Here is a 19,525-nt window from a genome sequence, read left to right on the forward strand (position 1 = left end):
GAGTGGACATCTGATCACTTACTTTAAGCGGGGTGGGTTGAATCCCACCCTTACACTTGGATACAGGATTCTTGCTGCCCTGAGTTTACAGGCTGGGGTTGGATTGCAGGGTCCACCTTGTCCCAGGGCTTCATAGTTACCCAGCGCTCCTACAGATAGCTGTGGTCATAGAGGAAACCTACCCTAGACCTGACACAATCCATACTCCCAGAGACACTCTGAGCTCTAGCGAATGGGAGCTGGAGCAGCTAGCAGTTCACATGAATGATTTAAAAATGATGCAGCAAACCACTCTACAGCCTGTTCTAGCAGCTGTGTAAATGTGCTTGGCTAGCAAGAACTCATTATGGATTTCAGGCTATTGATATTCTAGTGTAGCAACCTGGAAAGAGCACTGGGCCCGAGTCACAATACTAGGCCTGGACCCACTGTGCACCAAATCTGGGTCTAGGGCCAAGTTACTCTCTCGGTGCCAGTTTCTTCACCTGTAAAATGAAACTAATACACCCCCTACCTTGCAGGGAGACTGCAAGGAGTTCCCTTTATGGGCTGTAAAATGGCTGTATAAATGTGAGCTATTATTAGCCTGAGATGAAAACCCACTCAGAGGACCCCCCAGAAGAGGAAAAAACCAAAGTTGAATCTGTGTTTGCTATCTCCCCCCCCCCCCCCCCCCCCAGGGATCTGCTTTGGAGAAGTTAATGGGATGAGTCTTTATCTTAGATTATGGAAAGACTCCGTATCTGTCTTCCTATTTTTTGTCTCTCCTCCTTTTTTTCTCACTTCATAGCCCCTCCTTCCTTCCTTTCCTCAGTGTCTTAAATAGATTTCATATGTGTACACAATACACACAAACATATGAGAACATATATGTATGTGCATGGACCAACATTTTATTTGCTATCTGTATGTTTGTATTCATACACATGTCTTTCCCTGCATATGCATGCACTCATTCTTTTTTTTCTGAGCAGTTTTTTATTATGTCAGATTTAGAAAAGACCTTAGGGAATATCTAGTATCAATTCCCACCCAATACAGAAACCCTCTCCAAAGTATTCATAACAAGTGATGATGATAATTCCAGTGACAGGTATCTTGTTAACTTTCTGGGCAGTTTATTTTATCATCCGACCCCTCAGGGAAAGCACTGTCTTTGCAGTTAGAAGACCCTGGATGCCAATCCTATCTCTTTTTACAATACCAGTGTGACCTTGGGCAAGAAGGCCCTCTGCTTCTGAGGGTCAGTTTCATCAGATATAAAACAACTAGAAGTCTTGGGAGGTCCCTTCCACCTTTAAACCTAGGAACCTAACACCTTTTCAGATTGTTAGACATTTCTCCCCTGTATCTGTCTCTTTGTAATTTTCCACCCATTAGTCTGAGTTTGCCTTTAGAAGTTACACATAATCAGCCACAGATTCAGAACGTTCAGACTTAAAGGAACTTCATAGATCACCTCATCTAACTCAGCCTTCTTATGGATGAGAAAACTGAGGCTTTAGAGGTAAAGTGACTTACTCCATCTTGTTTTGTTTTGTCTTGTTTTTGTTGGGTGAGCCTAAGAGAAAGGCGTATTCAAAATAGTCCTATGAGTATTTTTTATGTTCTTTTTTAAATTCTTACCTTCCATCTTAGAATACTGTGTATTGGTTCCAAAGCAGAAGAGCAGTAAGGGCTGGGTGATCATGATCAAATGAGTTTTCCTGGGTCACACAGCTAGGAAGTGTCTGAGGTCAGATTTGAACCCAGGACCTCCTGGCTCTAGGACTGCCCTCAATCCACTGAGCTACCTAGCTGCCCCCAAGTTCATATTCTTAAAAATTTTTTTTTATTTTTTTCCCAATTGTATGTAAAAACAATTTTTAACATTCATTAAAAAAATTTGAGTTCCAAATTCTCTCTCTCCCTCTATCCCCTCCCCACTCCTTGAAATGGTAAAGAATTTGATATAGATTATATATGCATAATCACACAAAACATATTTCCATATTAGTCACATTGTGGAAGAAGACATATTAAAAAAAAAACCATGAAGAAAATGAAGTGAAAAACAGTATGCTTCAATTTGCATTCAGACAAGGAATTTATATTCTAAGATAATATTTAACTATTCTTTAAAATGTCTTTTCTAAGAGAATTTATAGCTTCTTATAATATTTCTGAAAAAGAATAAAATCAAAACTCTAGTTTTTAAAGTCAGTTACTCTCTAAGTATCTCTTTGTTGTCTCTTTCAGATGATGGTTTTTTTAAACCCTTACCTCCTGTCTTAGTATCAATTCTAAGGCAGAAGAGTGGTAAAGGCTAGATAATCAGGAATAAGTGACTTGCTCAGGGTCACACAACCAGGAAGTGTCTGAGGTCATATTTGAACCTAGAATCTTCTGTCTCCAGGCCTGGCTCTCTATCCACTGTGCCACCTAGCTTCCCTTCTCTTTCTACCTTTCTGGTCTTCTTACACTTTACTATCCTCCATGTACTCCATGATCCAGCTGTACTCGCCTATTTGCTATTCCCCATATGGATCTCCTGAATTCTCTGACTTCCTTCAAGACTCAACTCAAATCTTCCCTTTTATGGGAGATCTTTCTCTGCCCTTCCTCCACCTCCCTCTCTTCCTATGACTTTCCATTTATATAGCATATATCTTATATGTAGTTATTTCATGTTGTTTCCCCCATTAGAATTTTTATACTTTCCTTCATATCCATAGCACTTGGCACAATGCTTGGCACAACATATCACAAATGCTTGTTGATTGACTGAAATCTTCCTTCTAGTGGGCAAGCTCTCACACACATATATGCAAACACATACATGCACACACAAACATATACACAAACACATATGCACATTCTTATAGCTACAACATAGTATTAAACCAAAAACAGAGTACCATTTTGCTTCCTGCAGACTCTTAACATATATGCACATGATATCCAGTGGAAATATAATGTTTCCATGTTCTTCTTGGCTTCTTATTTCCAGGGAATCAGAAAGTATCTACTTGTCTTTGCTAGGTATTTGGCAGCAAAGACTTTTTTGATATCAGCTTTGGATCTTTACTCTTTAAAAAATTATTTTATTGGTATCTTTTGTTTTTATATCACTTAAATTTCCTCTGGAATCCTTTCTCCTCCTCCCAGAGAGCCTTCCCAAATAAGAAATAACAAATAAAGAAAATGCTGTTATAAATATTGTAGTATGTATGGGTCCAAGCGATTACTCCTAACCAAGAAAGAGATAGATCAAGAGATTTAAGGCTGCTCATTGTTGCTTTTACTGTTTTAGAAAATGGTCTGTAAAATGGGCCATGTCTGATCATAAGATCCTAGTTTCTTGATATGGAGCTGGAAGGGATCTTAGAAATCATCTAGGATAAACTCTTTATTTTATACATGAAGTTATTGAAGCCCTGAAAGATTCAGTGACCTATAACTTCAATTGGCAGACTCCTTCTAGTAACACTCATTCTGGCCTTTGAGACTTCCTGCCTCTGAATTGGTTTTGGGGAATGGGCTTTTGGGAATGATCCAAGGACACACATAATGACCTTGCCCAGGCTTATCCTGATAAGGAACTTAAGAAACTAGAGATCCTGAAAACCTCTCTCCAAATACCTACATGACATCTCCACATGAACATTCCATTGTCACCTTAAACTCAATGTATCCCAAACTGAATTCATAATCTCACTCAAATCAGTGCTCCCTTATAACATCCATATTTACATTGGTGTCCCCACCAGTTTTCTAGTCATGCTGCCTCCTCGCTAATTTCCCATTGTCTATGTATTCCATTTTTAATATTTTAATCCATCATACATACCATTTCAAGACTAATGAGGTTTTTTTTTAAATCCAAAAAACCTTGAGTTGTTCCTTACTACTTATCAAATAAAGCCCAGACTTGAACTGATGGTCAAAAATGTGGCCAAACACATCTCCCATTATTTCCTAAAATGGCTGCTCCACTCTGGCTATGCTGATCTTTTCTCCATTCCCCAATAATGTTTTTTACATTTTTTTTGTAGCCCATTCAAGTTGGTACATAAATCACAAATGAATGGACTAATCTTTTATCTCTCTCTTTAGATTACACCTTTCCCCTCTCACCACAAAAAGCAGTACCAGAAGAAGACAAGGGCCAGGACCAAGAACTCCCAAACCTCTCCTCTCCCTTGCCCACAATGAATCTGGTCGAGCCACCCTGGCATAATCCTCCTGAAGATATGGATGAAGAGGAAGAGGAGGAGGAAGAGGAGGAGGAAGAGGAGGAGGAAGAGGAAGAAGAGGAAGGAGAAGAGGAGGAAGAAAGGGAACCAGAAAAGAAACAGGGGGAGGAGGCGGGATTGCTTCCAGTGAATGGATCCCAGGAGGCACCCCAATCTCAGGTCCCTGGCCCCTTTTCTACAAGCAGTACCCCACCTGACTCAGTGTCAGAGGTTTCCAGAAACAGCCATGAAGATCCTGTGGACCAGGGTGTGGAAGTGGGAAGCAGTATGGAACCAAGTTTGTCACCACTTCCAATCATCCCAGCTACAGTGGCCATGGGCAACCAAGGCTTTACCAAGCAGAAGGCAATAGAAACTGTGGGGGTAACAGAACAAGATACAGGACATGCTAAGGAGTCAGAAGTCCATGGGGGGAGAGTTGAGGAGGCTACAGTGGTATCAAAAGGACGAGTGTTTAAGCAAGGGGATGAACTCCCTTCAGTGTCACCTTCTGAAAGAGATGTTCCATCTGGGGGTCCTTCCCAGGCTAGTATCTCTGCCTCTCCCTCCCTGGACCGCAATGGCATAGAATTCACACCCTCTGCTGCCGCCACAGGGCAACAAGACCTCCCCCTTCAAGCTGGAGATGGGGAGGCTCCAGGTGTACCTACCAGAACATCCTGGGACCCAGCTCAGGTAATATGACTGATAAATAGTGGATTCTGATAGGATGGACTAACATTTCATAAAGGAACTCTTGATAAGCCTATGTTCATAAAGATTACCCACTCCACTGAGTCTCCTAATAGCTAAAGCCTTTGATTTTGTAGAAAGAATTCTTTCTAATCAATAAGTGACATGTAGGGGGCAGGAAGAGAATGGAATTTTAACTTTGAGAAACCCTCTAGGGAGATGCCTCATGGTTTGTTGATGATGAGGGTGGGGGCCAGTTTCCACTCCATTAACCATGGCAATTTACAGTATGTGTGCCAAGTGGGTATTCAGGCTAGTTATCACTGCTACATCAACTGTACTTCCAAAATAGGACATACACTGGTCATCTACTTTGAGAAATGGGGCTCCGTTCACACTTTGTGTACAAATTTATGTTGGCAGCCAGTATGCCTATCCTCCCTGCCCCTACCCCTTTTATGGAAGCCAGTGCTACGAACCCCAGCGTGCCAGGAGAAACAGAGATACAATGTACTCATGCCATATTTTAAGGTTGCTGATCCCTGGTCCACACTAAGAACCACCCCACCCCTCTTCTCGGCATCATAGAATAAGAAATATTCAGAGGTTTTTCACCTTCTAATCTCTATAGTGGTTTTTATCACTATAAGAAGGAAAGAGAGACAGAGACAGAGACAAAGACAGAGAGACAGAGAGAGAGAGAGAGATTTCAATTTTTCCTTTTTAATAGCCCCAACTTTGTTTCTGACCTCTTCACTTTTCTGTGTCAATGTCCAGGTCATCTGCAAAGACTGGAGCAACCTGGCTGGAAAGAACTACATTATCCTGAATATGACAGAGAACATAGACTGTGTAAGTGGTGGCTCTTGGTCAGATACTTAGGAGAGATGAGTTACTTCAGGAGGATTTGGGAGAAGAGAACAGGGGCTCATCTGAAGTGGAGGATTTGGGTCAGATCAAGAGAAGGCAGCAAGAGGCAGACTTTAGAATTCACCAGTATCATTGACAAAGGACTGTCATACACTATTATTATTATTATTATTATTTTGAAAAACCCTTACCTTCTACCTTAGAATCAATACTTTGTTTTGGTTTGAAGGCAGAAGAGCAATACAAGCTAGGCAATTGGGGTTAAGTGACTTGCCCAAGGACCCACAGCTAGAAGGTGTCTAAGGTCATATTTGAACTCCAGTCTCTAGGCCGGACTCTCTGTCCACTGAGCTGCCTAGATGCCCCCTGTATGTTATTTTTAAAAATGTTATTACCTAATTGATTTATTATGCTAAATATAATTAACAAAGGTTTATATCATTCATTTTTCATATGAAATTTAGTTTTAATTTTTAATGCTATTTTTACTACATTTGAAAATACAAAGTAATTTGTAATGGCATAATGGCATTTGTTTTCCTTCTTGTTATTTTAAGGGGCATACTTGAAACCCGAAACAGCCACATGTACCCTCAGGGCCAAGGGCTGGTTACTCCTGATCTAAGTGGCTGCATTTGGGATAGCAGAAGTGGACATGAAGATGGGTCCCACAATGGGTTGAGGTTGGGCAGATGATGAATCAGGACCAAAATACTGGCAAGTCATAGGGGGTGAGCACATCATGAGGTGGGCATAAAGAAGATAATGCCACTGGGGGAATGGGACTCTGGAAAATATATTTCTGAGGCCTTTCCATTTTAGTAGGGACTTTGGGGAGAGGAGAGTGGCAGTGCTCTTATAACTCCATCTTTGCCTTGCCTTGCCTTGGTGATCCAAAATCTGCCAGCTTGTCTTAGCTTGGGAATCTATGCCTTGCCTCTCTAAGGTTTCCACAAGTGGAATTCCTTGTTACTCACTCTAGGAAGGTGTCACTTTCCCCTACCTGGTCTATAGAGGAATCACTCCAAGAAATCTGGAACTGAATGGTGAAGAGAGCCCAAACTGGATGGTGAAATATGGTTCCTGATCCCTTCTCAGCTCTTGTCATCTCAATCTGTTGGTCGTGGGGCTCTAGATGGTCTTATCCTTTTTACTAATGTAAGCTTTTTCTAGGAGATTGGAGTGATAGCACTAGGTAGTAGGAATTCTCCTAGGGTGGCCATATCAGGTTGGTGGAGTATTTAGTTTAGTTGACTGTTTCAGAGTGCTTTAAAGTCTGCCAACCAAGTGTCCCTCTCTTTTTGTAAATCCAGAACCAAGTTCTCTCTTCCTGTTAGGTCAGAAGACCCTCTGACTCTTACCTTGGTAAGTTGGGATGATGGTCAGGTCTGTGAATCATTTTAGTGACTTTTGAGTTGGCCTGGTAACAGTGGCAGCAGCATAGACAAGAGAGTAGAAAGAAGATGATGAGAAATCCCAAGGGAAGGGTCTCAGTGTGTCTTCAGGCTCCCTTAACTGAGCAACAAGGCACAGGAGACAGATGAGATGAGCATGGTCACCTCACCTGACTGCAATCCTGGGGAAGGGACTAGAGTAGGGAGCATTAGAGAGACACATAGACCTTGTTGAGTGGAAAGGAAAGGCCTTTGGAAAGATCCAGAAGATTTGGAGCTGAGGGAGAAATGAACAACAGCAGCAAATAAAGCATCTGAAGAACTGGAGGATGGGAACTCCCTGTGGGGAAAGGGGGTTACTTGTCTTTAAATAGGGCTGCACAGCATTCATTCATTGATTCATTCATTCAACTATCATTTTACAAAATGTGTCTAGTTCTCTGTTTTGTGTTGTTAGTGGCACAATGCTAAATAGGAGTCCCTGGTATCCACAAGGCCAGGATCATCATCAATAGATGGTTATAGCCCAAGTATGTAGTCTAGATAGCCTGTTGCTAGGCATCCCTGATGCTTGTGCTTATATAATACAGGGTCAGAGACTATACCATGCACCACAGGTGACCTCCTCAGAGCAAATTGACAGATGTACCTGATGCAAGGCTATGAGAAGAGTTTCTAAAGGGAAGGATTTGGAGGGAAATGGGACTTAAAAATAATGGAGACTTTGCTGAGATTAGGTCTTAGGGAGCTCTCCTCATCTCTTTGGCAGGAGGTGTTCCGGCAACACCGGGGGCTTCGGCTCCTAGCCCTGGTAGAGGAGGTGCTGCCCCGACAGGGGGATGGGCGACCTGGGGATTGGCACATCTCCCTGAGCAAACCCAGTGAAAATGAGCAACATTTGCTGATGACGCTGGTGGGAGAGCAGGGTAAGTAGTGACCAGAGCTGGGAAGGAAACAAGAGGAGAGAGGGCTGGGGAAAAAAGATCCTTGTGGAGTAGGCAGGACTGAGGCTGGGGGTAGAAGGGAATTGGGGTGAAGGAGGGCACAGAGAGGGGACCCAAGACAACAGACAGGGGAGAGGAGGAAGACAGGGAAGGGCTGGGCCTTTGCTATTTTCCTTTCCTAGTGCTTGAGCACAGAACTCAGCAGGAGGGCTAATTCATCCAGAGGACCTAGCATCTTGTTTTGGTGCTTGTAAAAGTAACAACATTTTAGACAACTCAGCATTTCTAAGGCCCTTGAGAGTCTTGACCCAGAATGAATTATAAAATAAAAAATGTAAAATCTTGAGTTTTTGCATTTTTCCTTATTTTAGGGTTTTGGGGGAAGATAGAAGTATTGATTAGACTGTCAATTGATTAGACTGATTAGACTGTCAATCACTCATTCAGAGTTCAGCCTGAGAGTTCTAGGATCTTGAGACTTTAGGGAAAATAAGTACAGATTTTGGGCACTATAGAATAACAGGAGAGTCTACATTATGAAGTTCATTCAGACTCATAAAAGCAACCTTCTATAGTGGAGAGAAAGTTGGCCTCAAAACTAGGAAGACCTGAATTTAAGACATATCTCTTAACAGATAATGGTTGTATGACCTTGGGTAAGTCACTAATCTTTATTACCATAGAGAAAGTGCTTATCTGCATTGGTCCAGAGGAAACTAAGAATTCTCTATACCAGTATAATTAGATTCCAATCTAACCCAGAGTCATAACTAAATTGGAGCAACTGAGTCTTTGTGAAGGACACTGGGGTGGGGGGCTGTTGACATCACTTGGATTTGTTAAGGTAGATTGAAAGTGCTTAGTAGTAGGGGAAAGGACTCCCTGCTGGGCTGGGTTTTTTGGGGGTGGGTGGGAAGGTTTTATTTTTTTTTATACTTACCTGATGAAGACTTGAGGCAGAGCAGCAAGGTGAGAAGATTTGAAGGTTCAGGTCCCTTCGTGGTCGCCAAATAAAGTGATAATGGGAAAAATGGAAGGAAAAAAGGCAGGGAAAGGAAGGGAAGGTAGCCAGGGGTCCCTTTCTGCTCCTGGTAGCCAGGCTTTTCTTGTTCTCTATAATTATGCTAGGGATTTAAATCAAAATTGAGCCAGACTTCATGGATCTTTAGCTAGGTTTATTTTTGCTCTGAAAATAAAGGTCTGAAAAGTTAAAGAAAATTAGATCTCCCACGCGGGGACTGAAGGCTCTTACCCGGGGTGATGCTCTTCTCTAGAAAAGGCGCCAAAACTTGAGCTTCTCCCTTCTTTTTATATCTTCTCAGACACCTCTTACAAAGGAAGTGCGATGTGTCTGAGGAAGTTGGGGTAGAGGATCCTGGGAGATGTAGTCTCCCAGGGTTCAGAGCCATTTTAAAACACAACTCCTTTAGCTTTGCAGCCACAGCTCAGGAGAGTTCTTACCTTGGCTGCTCCTCCGTGGCACTGGTCTCCAAGTGGTTCTTTTAGTATGTGGACATGAGGAAAATATAAGGAGGGAAAAAAGGCATTTAAGTATGCGGGGGGCATGTTTAGAGGAGGACTGAAAGGAGAATGTGTCTGTAAAATAGAGTGGGAATTCCACAGGCTTAGTGAGAGCCCCAGTAGCTGAGGCAATATTAACAACTCCTTTTCCTTCTCTTCAGGTGTGGTTCCAACCAAAGATGTCCTCTCAGTTCTGGGTGACATTCGGAGAAGCTTAGTGGAGGTAAGAGCCTTAGAGCAGGGCTGGTCAAGGTGGCCTCCTTTGTAGTGCAGAGCCACATGGATGAGGGTCCAACCAGTAGACATTCTGGGAACCTGCCTACACGTTTGTGATTTGGGGAAATAAATGACTGCCAGGCTCAACACGCATCCCCACTGGTCTGCCACAGAGTCTGAAATTCCCATTCTGAGCCTCTCCTTAAAGAACCTCCTGAAAAAGAGTCCAGTATTTTAACTAATTGAAGCCCTTTCTGCTCCTTAGGCAATATTTATGTGTTCCTAGTTACTACATTAGTAGGAATTAGTATATCCTAAGTAAGAATCCACCATATAGAATGTTACCCAGGAGGGAACAAAACCCTGAGGGAGTAATGACTACTGGGGGAAGACCGTGGTAGACCACCAGAAAGCCAGGAATTCAGGTGTTGTTGGAGAGGTGGGGGAGAGTAAAGAGCTAAGGATCAGCTCTGGCTCTTGGGAAGGGTAGAAGAGTGCTTTCTCCACATGCAAAGCCAACATTTCATTGTCAGCTCAAGGCTTTTCCATGAGTTCTCTTGGAGTAAAGGGCATTCTAGAGACTGTTCAGAATAAGGAAGAGGAAATGACCTAAAAGAAGAGTAAATGCTTCAATCAAAGGAAAGGTGGAGGGAACATGACAGAGCATGCCCAGAAGAGCAGAGGCCACAGGAGGAACAGGAGCAAAAACTGGACAGGAAAGGCTGGCCCTCTGGAGCAAAAGGTACCAGGTGTCCTCTGAGAGGGAATTAGTGCCCCCCCAGCTCCCAAAAGGAACAGGTGCTTTCAGAAGGTGCAGGTTGTTGTGAGGATCAAATAAGATCATAAAGTGCTCAACACAATGTCTGATACTCAGAAACAATATGAAAATGTTTGCATTATTATTACTATTATTATATACATGATTATAGCAATGTGCTGAACATGAGGGCAGGATATTCCATGCATTAGAGTGTGAGCTCCTGGCAAGTTACAATTATTTCATTCTTTGAATCCCCAGCACCCAGCACAGTACCTGGCACTTAGTAGGTGCTAATAAATGCAAGTTGATTCACTGCTTGATAAAAAGAGATGGAAGCTAGCACTCACCTTCAAGAAGTTTACTGTAGTTGGGGAATGTGATTGAATCCCTGGACAGAAATGGGCATTTCAACAATGGCAGCTATTCCCATCCCAATTTCATTTTCTAGACTCACTTTCTCTGCCAGCTGCTCTGGCTTCCCTTTTTGTCCTCAGAGCTGGCAAAATGTTGCCTTCTCCATTACCACAAGCCATTAGTGATGTGTTTTACTCCTGTCTCTGACCAATGATAAGAATATTCCTTTCTAGTAATATTATAATAGTATAATATATAATACAACAGTATAATAACTTACATTATACAAGAGTTTGATATTTAAAAAGTTATGCAAAAATTCAAAAAAGAATATTTACTGAGAAACTAATGGGAAACTAATTCTGTTTTTGATAACTACCTCCCCCAATTCATCCTCCTTTTTATCCATCCTCCTTTCCCTTATCTTCCTACCCTCTTAAGTTCCTATAGTGTAAGGTAGATTTCTATAACTGGCTGAATGTGGATGTTATTCCCACTTTGAACTAGTTCCAGTGAGAGTAAGGTGCAAGCATAACCACTCCCTGATCTCCTCCACTGTATTTGTCTCTTATGTACCTCTTATTGAGAGGTAGTATACCCCCTTCTATCTCTTCTTTTCTCTTTCCCCCATATGTTCCTCTTTACTATCCATCCTCTCTTTCTTGGATATCAGCCCATCTTATTTAGCTTTGTAAAAGAGAAGAAATGAAGGGTACTCTCCTCTCTTGTTAATGGAGAGGGGTGAACAGGTTTTGACCCACTGGATGGAAGTATTTCTCGAGTGAGAGGTTAAAGGGAAATATGAAGGAATGGGATGCGGGGGAAACTGAAGGTCTGAGGAAAGATAACAGTATCTCTCCTCTCTCGAGGTTGGTGATCTTAGGGCTTTGGATTACTTAGAGAGGGACAGAAGGAATCTGTCTACTTCTCTTCTCAAGGATACACTACAAACTATATCCTTGAGTCTTGAATGAGGGCTCAACTCAGAAGTTGTATCCCAGATAGTCCTTTCAAGGGTAAGAGTTTTTGTTGTTAAGCCCTTCCTTATAAAGCACAGTGACAAACTGGATCTTTGCTTGTCACAGATGAAACAAATTTCACCTTTGGTCTTGTTCACAATTTACCCAACCTCTATCTTCTCATGAAAACCCCAATGAACCTCAAAACTGACATAAACTGAAATTTATTTGAAGAAGATGGAGAATAAAAGGGTTGGAAGGTTAAGGAAGCAGGATGGAGGGATAGGAATGCCCTAATAACTATATTCTATAGTAGTTAGTACTCAAAGGCCCTTGGCCAGAGGCTTTGTGCATCGAGCCTTTCCCCAACACCCTGTTTCTTATATCTCTAAACTACAATAACTTAAACTGATATCTCTATAATCTACCCAAAGAAAGGCAAAAAGGGGGATACCCAAAGGGAGAGGGCAAATTGGCTCTGGTAAATAGTCAAACTGCACTCTTTCTCAGTCTTAAGTATCTGGAGACAAGTCAAGGGAGGTTATAGAGACAGGTACACCACAGGAAGGAAATCAGGTTCTTTCTCCTTCCTTCCTGCGGCTTCAAATATCCTCTGACCCTTGGAAAAAAGCTCCTTTCAGTTTCCTTCCAAGGCTAGAAGTGTTCAGTTGGTCATAATCCTTTCAGATCCCAGTTCCTTTTCCCAGAATCCTCTTGTTTACTCCTCACTCCTCCTCAGCCAGCTGCCCCCACCAGGCTTGATCTTCATCCCACAGCAGAATTCTCTATATAGGGTCTCATTTACTTCCTTTACAACTTCCTTCCTACTTTCTATGCATACTTCACTCCCCCCTCCCCACCCCACCCCCATTGCTCTAATAGTGATAAAGTTCTTAAGTATCTTGGAATATCTTGCCTACTTTAAGTATCTTACTTTTTTCAAGAATCATAGATATCTTAATTATTTCAGTGATCACCTTCCCAGGCATTCAACTTTATCAAAATCCTTAAGTTTTCACTTTACCTTTTTATGCTTGTGTTGAATTTGCTCGTCTATTTTTTTTCCAGCTCTGGTTTTTTGTTCATTAAAGTTTGAAATTCCTCCATTTCATTAAACATCAATTTTTCTCCCCGGAGGATTATGCTGTTTTACTGGGTATGTAATTCTAGGTTATAATCTTAGATCCATTGCCTTTCAGAATATTCTATTTCATGCCTTCCATTAATGTAGAAACTTCTAGGTCCTGACTGTGACACCTCAATATTTGAATTATTTTCTTCTAGTAGTTTGTAGTACTTTTTCCTCAGCCTGGGAGTTCTGAAACCTGGCAATAATAGTTCTAGGGTGTTTTATTTTGGGGTCTCTTTCAGGAGGTGATTGGTGGATTCTCTCAATTTCTATTTTTCCTTCTTGATCAAGGGTATCAGGGCAATTTTCCCTGATGATTTCTTTTTTATAATATCTATGGTTTCTTTTTTTAAATTGTGCTTTCAGGAATTCTGATGATTCTTAGATTCTCCTTCCTGGATATATTTTCCAGATCAGTTTTTTTTCCAGTAATATATTTTATATTTTCTTCTATTTTTCCATTTTGTCTTATTGTTTCCTGGTGTCTCCTGGTTTCATTAGCTTCTGTTTGACCAGTTCTAACTGTAAAAGAAAATTTCCTTGAGTTTTTGTGTTTCCTTTCCATTTGACCAATTTTACTTTTGAAATAATAGTTTGCATTGGTAATTTTTTCCCCCTCCATTTCTATTTGGTCCAATCTGTTCCTTAGGAAGCTTTTTTTTTTAATTATATTTTATTTGATCATTTCCAAGCATTATTCATTAAAGACATAGATCATTTTCTTTTCCTCCCCCCACTCCCCATAGCCGACGCGTAAATCCACTGGGCATTACATGTTTTCTTGATTTGAACCCATTGCTATGTTGATAATATTTGCATTAGAGTGTTCATTTAGAGTCTCTCCTCTGTCATGTCCCCTCAACCACTGTATTCAGGCAGTTGCTTTTCCTCTGTGTTTCCACTCCCATAGTTTATCCTTTGCTTATGAATAGTGTTTTTTTCTCCTAGATCCCTGCAAATTGTTCAGGGACATTACACCGCCACTAATGGAGAAGTCCATTACGTTCGATTATACCACAGTGTATTAGTCTCTGTGTACAATGTTCTCCTGGTTCTGCTCCTCTCGCTCTGCATCACTTCCTGGAGGTCATTCCAGTCTCCATGGAATTCCTCCACTTTATTATTCCTTTGAGCACAATAGTATTCCATCACCAACATATACCACAATTTGTTCAGCCATTCCCCAATTGATGGGCATCCCCTCGTTTTCCAGTTTTGGGCCACCACAAAGAGCGCAGCTATGAATATTTTTGTACAAGTCTTTTTGTCCATTATCTCTTTGGGGTACAGACCCAGCAGTGCTATGGCTGGATCAAAGGGTAGATATTCTTTTGTCGCCCTTTGGGCATAGTTCCAAATTGCCCTCCAGAATGGTTGGATCAGTTCACAACTCCACCAGCAATGAATTAATGTCCCTACTTTGCCACATCCCCTCCAGCATTCATTACTTTCCTTTGCTGTTATGTTAGCCAATCTGCTAGGTGTGAGGTGATACCTCAGAGTTGTTTTGATTTGCATCTCTCTGATTATAAGAGATTTAGAACAGGAAGTTTTTTTTTTTTTAAAGGCATCTTTGTTGCTCACTTATCTTTTGGCCTATTTTAGTCTTTAGGGGGTTGATTTCTTCAGTGAACTCACCCCCCAGATGTTGAGTTTTTCTATCAATTACCTTATTTTTTTTAACTTCTTTTCAAGTTCTTCCAAGGGTTCTTTTGGGGGTTGACATCCTTTCATACTTTTTTTCTGAGACTTCACATTTCCTTTTTGATGTTGTTCTCATCTGAATTCATATTTTACTCTTCCTTGTCACTAAAGTAACCTTTTAAGGGCAGAGTTTTTTGTCTTTTTCTCATTTTTCTAGTTGTTTCTTCCCCCACCTTAAACTTATCTATTTGTTGAAGTTCTTCTCTACTCCTGGGGTAGAGGGTGCACTGCTCCAAGCTTGTAGAATATTTTCTGATCCTTGGGTTAGGCCTAGCTGCCTTGTTCCTCACAGTGTGTCTGTCAAGGAGGTGGCTCCACTGGCTTGCTCTGGGGAGGTTTGTAGCTGTTTTGTCCAGACATATTCAGCACCTCATGCTAACAGTTCCCCTATTGTTTTGTGGGCTAGTCTGATCCTTAATCTGTTGCTTTCCTGCCCCTACCCAGTGGTCAGGGCTAGACAGGTCCTCTGCTCTGGGCTCCACTGCCTCAGGCACTCTGCTGCCACATGGGAGTGAGTAAGGTCCTGCAGTTCTAGTTCCCCCTCTCTGTTCCCTTTTAGCCTTAGGGCTCTGCTGCCATGTGAGAATTTGCAGGTTTCCTGCCTTCTTAGCCCTCCATAGCCGTGTAGAGTGGCTCAGGTTGGGCTAGTTCCTGTTCTGCAGCTTCATTGCCACTGGCAGAGTCAAAGTGTATTGGGCTTGTCCAAGTTCTGATGGATCTCACAGATGCTGGGATCCCTGACACACTCTCTTCTTACCTCCAGCTTTCCTTTGTCTTAAGGCAATTTATTTTCTTTTTGTGCATGTGTGGAGGAATCAGGGGAACAAAGCATCTTTACCATCTTAGCTACTAGGATGCAGCTATGGAAAACAATTCTTAAAGGTCTGGGTTCTACCCCAAATAATATGTAACTTCAAGGTCCCTGGGTTCCCAAGTCATTCCAGTCTGTGAGGCAGAACTATTCATTCTCATATCACTTTAGCATATTTCAAAGTGTTTTCCTCACAAAAATCTACAAACAAGATAGTACAACTATTGTCCCTGTGTTTTTTTTATCTTTTTTGGGGAAAAAATTAATTAATTAATTAATTTTGAGTATTTTTCAATGGTTACATGATTCAGATTCTTTCCTTCTCCTCCACTTACCCCCCTCCCATATCTGACGCACAATTCTACTGGGTTTTACATGTGTCATTGATCAATACCTATTTCCATGTTGTTGATATTTGTACTAGGGTGATTGTTTAGAGACTACATCCCCAATCATATTCCCATCAACCCATATGATCAAGCAGTTGTTTTTCTTCTGTGTTTCTACTCCCATAGTTCTTCCCCTGAATGTAGATAGTGTTCTTTATCATAAATTCCTCCAAATTGTCCTGGGTCATTGCATTGCTGCTCATAGAGAAATCCATTACATTTGACTGTGCCACAGTGTATCAGTCTCTGTGTATAATGTTCTCCTGGTTCTGCTCCTTTCACTCTGCATCAATTCCTGGAGGTCGGTCCAGTTTACACGAAATTCCTCCACTTTATTATTCCTTTGAGCACAATAGTGTTCTATCACCAACAGATATCTCAATTTGTTCAGCCATTCCCCAGTTGAAGGGCATCCCCTCATTTTCCAATTTTTTTGTCACCACAAAGAGCGTGGCTGTAAATATTTTTGTACAAGTCTTTTTCTTTATGATCTTGTTGGGGTATAAACCCAACAGTGGTATAACTGAATCAAAGGGCAGGCAATCTTTTAGTGCCCTTTGGACATAGTTCCCAATTGCCTTCCAGAATGGTTGGATCAATTCACAACTCCACCAGCAATACATTAATGTCCCAATTTTGTCACGTCCCCTCCAACATTCATTACTTTCCTTTGCTGTCATGTTAGCCAATCTACTAGTTGTGAGGTGGTACCTCAGAGTTGTTGTGATTTGCATTTCTCTAATTATAAGGGATTTAGAACACTTTTTCATGTGCTTATTGATAGTTTTGATCCTATGTTTTTTGTTTTTGTTTTTTTTTTTTTCATTTGAAATTGAGGCTCAGACAGGCAAAATGACTTTGTCCAAGAACACCCAAGTGGCAAATGTTTGACTGGGGCTAGGCCTGGTGGCGCATACCTGAAAAGGTGGGTCAAAGAATATAATCACCAGAAGTCAGTGCTATGCAATTTTTAAAGCCCTTACTTTCCACCTTAGAATCAATATATATTGTTTTCAAGGCAGAAGAGTGTTTAGGACTAGGCAAGGGGAGTTAAGTGTCTTGCCTTGGGTCACACAGTTAGGAAATATCTGATCTGAACCCAGGACCTCCTGTCTCTAGGTCTGCCTCTCTATCCACTGAGTCATCTAGCTACTCATAGCGCTATCCATTTTAAGTCCTGAAAGGTCTTGTTATGTTTTGAATACATCCTCAGGAATACAACAGATGGGAATATCATTTCTTTGGGGTCAAACTTATTCTTTGTAATTCTGCAACATTAATTTTCAACCAAGTTTAGTGCTTGTTGTATCTAAATTGCTATACTCCCTGCATCAAGTTTCTGTGGCTCTGCTTACTTCACTTAGCATCACTTCATGTAACTAGTACCATATTTCTCTGTATTGAAAGACTGACATGAAAGAACTTTCTACCTCATTTTATTTTCTGTTATTTTTCTCCTTAATATTTTCATTATTTAAAAAAATCCTATTCTTTCTCAGCTGGATTAATTTTACAAAACAACATGTGGTCAAGTAAGTAGGACAGAAGATAAAATATGATAGGTGAATGGAAAGATCCATATAAAGTGCTCTGGGAAAATTTGAACAGGGAGGAATGGCCTTTGGTTATGAGGAAGAGGGAAGGTTTCATTAAGGACATGGCATATAAAGAGGGCCTCAAAAGACTTTAGTCAGCAAAGATAAGAGAGTTGTAGTATTAGGCAGAGAGAATAGCCTATGCAGTGGTGGTGAACCTATGGTATATGTGCCATAGAGGGCACTCAGACCCGTCTCTGTGAACACATGAGCCATCACCCCAGCACAGAGTTCATCAGAGTTTGTTACTAGAAAGCCAGAGGGATGCAGGGCTGTGCTGTTCCCTTCCTCTTCTCCATAGGTGCCTGAGATCACCCACCCTTCTACAAGGTTCACCATCACTGGCCTATGCGAATACAAAGAGACAGAAGAGCTTAGGACCAGGTTCATGTCTAGAACATCAACCAAAGGGAGGGAAAGGAGAGGGAGAATTGGGGCAATCCATAGAGAGTAAGGCCTAGGAGCAGACAAAGTAGTAGTAGTAGGATGGGTACAATTCTCCAAAAAAGCACTATAAGGGTCACACCTAAATATTACTTTTTACAAATGCTTATATTTTTGTTCCAGAATATTCTATTCTCCATGGCACCTACTATTTATTTTGTGATAAGTCAAGTTGCACATGTCATGGTGAGGCTTAAAACCTGCGGTGGATAATAACATATGAAGGTACAACTTTCAACAGGAGGGAGCCCAATTTTTCTATCTTTTCCAAGGACCTAAAAATACCTTATCTGTCTGTAAACTGGCCAGTCAAGGGCTAGCTTCAACAGTAAAGAATTATTTATTTATTTTAAAGCAAGAATGGATGGTAACCCTAGAACTCTGTAGTTTAATCCAATAAGAGAGAATTGGAAAGGAAGCTTCAGTTTGAACTAGATCTGAGGGAAAGTTCCTTCTTACTTAGGGTTGTTGTTTTTTTAAATAGAGCCTAATTCCCCTATTGGTATGGGCTACCAGGTTCCCCATTAACTAGTTTTTGGATGCCTATAAGAATGAGAGACCAGGGACATTATCTAGGTCCTGAGGGTTCACCAAGAGAATGGGACACTTGTCATGTGAGGATTGTTTGAAGGAATGGGGATACTTAGCCTGAAGACTTAGTGGGATTGAGAGCTATCTTCAAGTATCTGAAAAATTGTCATGCGAGTAAAGCCTTAGACTGGTTCTTTTTAAGTTCCAGATGGCAGAATTAGGAGCCTTGAGAAGAGATTACAAAAGGGCAGTTTAAGTTGAATAAATGTCAAGAAAAACTTGCTACTAATTTGTACCACTCTAAAGGAAATGGACTGCCCCAGGAGGCAGTGCCCTAGAGATCTTGAAGCCAAGATTAAATGGCCCTTGTCTGAAGGTTGTAGGTTGTAAAAGGGACAGATAGAGCTGGAGGGCTCGTGGATAACCTCCACCTTCCCCAATTCCTGAGGATTCCAGGGCTCAAGGCCCTTCTGGCTTCTCCCAGTCTCCGTCTTCCTACAGTGGGCAAAAGAAGCTCGCAGGCAATTCTGGCTGTTCTCCAAGCCTCCCCAGAATTGCTAAGCAAGTGCCATTGGTATATCCAGTATAATCACCCAACAATTTTTTGATCTTCCTATTTCTTGGTCTAGATTGGCATCCAGAACTACTCCACTACCACCAGCTGTCAGGCACGGCCCAGCCAGGTACGGAGTGACTATGGGAAGCTTTTTGTGGTGCTGGTCGTCATTGGCTCCATTTGTGTCATCATCATCGTGCTTGGGCTTATCTACAACTGCTGGCAGCGGCGCCTGCCCAAGCTCAAGAACATGGTAAGGGGCCAGAACCAGCCATGGACAGCTCATAGAGATAGTTTGTGAATGGGGTGGTAGTGGCTAGAGAAGTGGGGAGGGAGACGGCAAGCCAAAAGATGGCTTAGTCATGGGCTGGGGCCAGGGAGGAGATGATCCCCATCAATCAGGCACATCTTTGGGGAACCTTTATCATGTGTCTAGGACTG

General features: G+C 41.6%; 1 protein-coding gene across 1 annotated transcript in view; it reads left to right on the top strand.

Annotated features, from left to right (window-relative positions):
* Positions 1-19,525, top strand: part of PODXL2 (podocalyxin like 2) — a 42,059-nt gene that overhangs the window by 20,068 nt on the left and 2,466 nt on the right. Inside the window, exons 3-7 of the mRNA XM_001377938.5 lie at positions 4,096-4,910; positions 5,685-5,759; positions 7,941-8,097; positions 9,798-9,859; positions 19,158-19,337. Coding sequence (XP_001377975.4) covers positions 4,096-4,910; positions 5,685-5,759; positions 7,941-8,097; positions 9,798-9,859; positions 19,158-19,337 — 1,289 coding nt within the window. The remainder of the gene's footprint in view (positions 1-4,095; positions 4,911-5,684; positions 5,760-7,940; positions 8,098-9,797; positions 9,860-19,157; positions 19,338-19,525) is intronic.

Source organism: Monodelphis domestica, chromosome 7 (genome assembly GCF_027887165.1).
Source record: "Monodelphis domestica isolate mMonDom1 chromosome 7, mMonDom1.pri, whole genome shotgun sequence".
Taxonomy (NCBI): Eukaryota; Metazoa; Chordata; class Mammalia; order Didelphimorphia; family Didelphidae; genus Monodelphis; species Monodelphis domestica.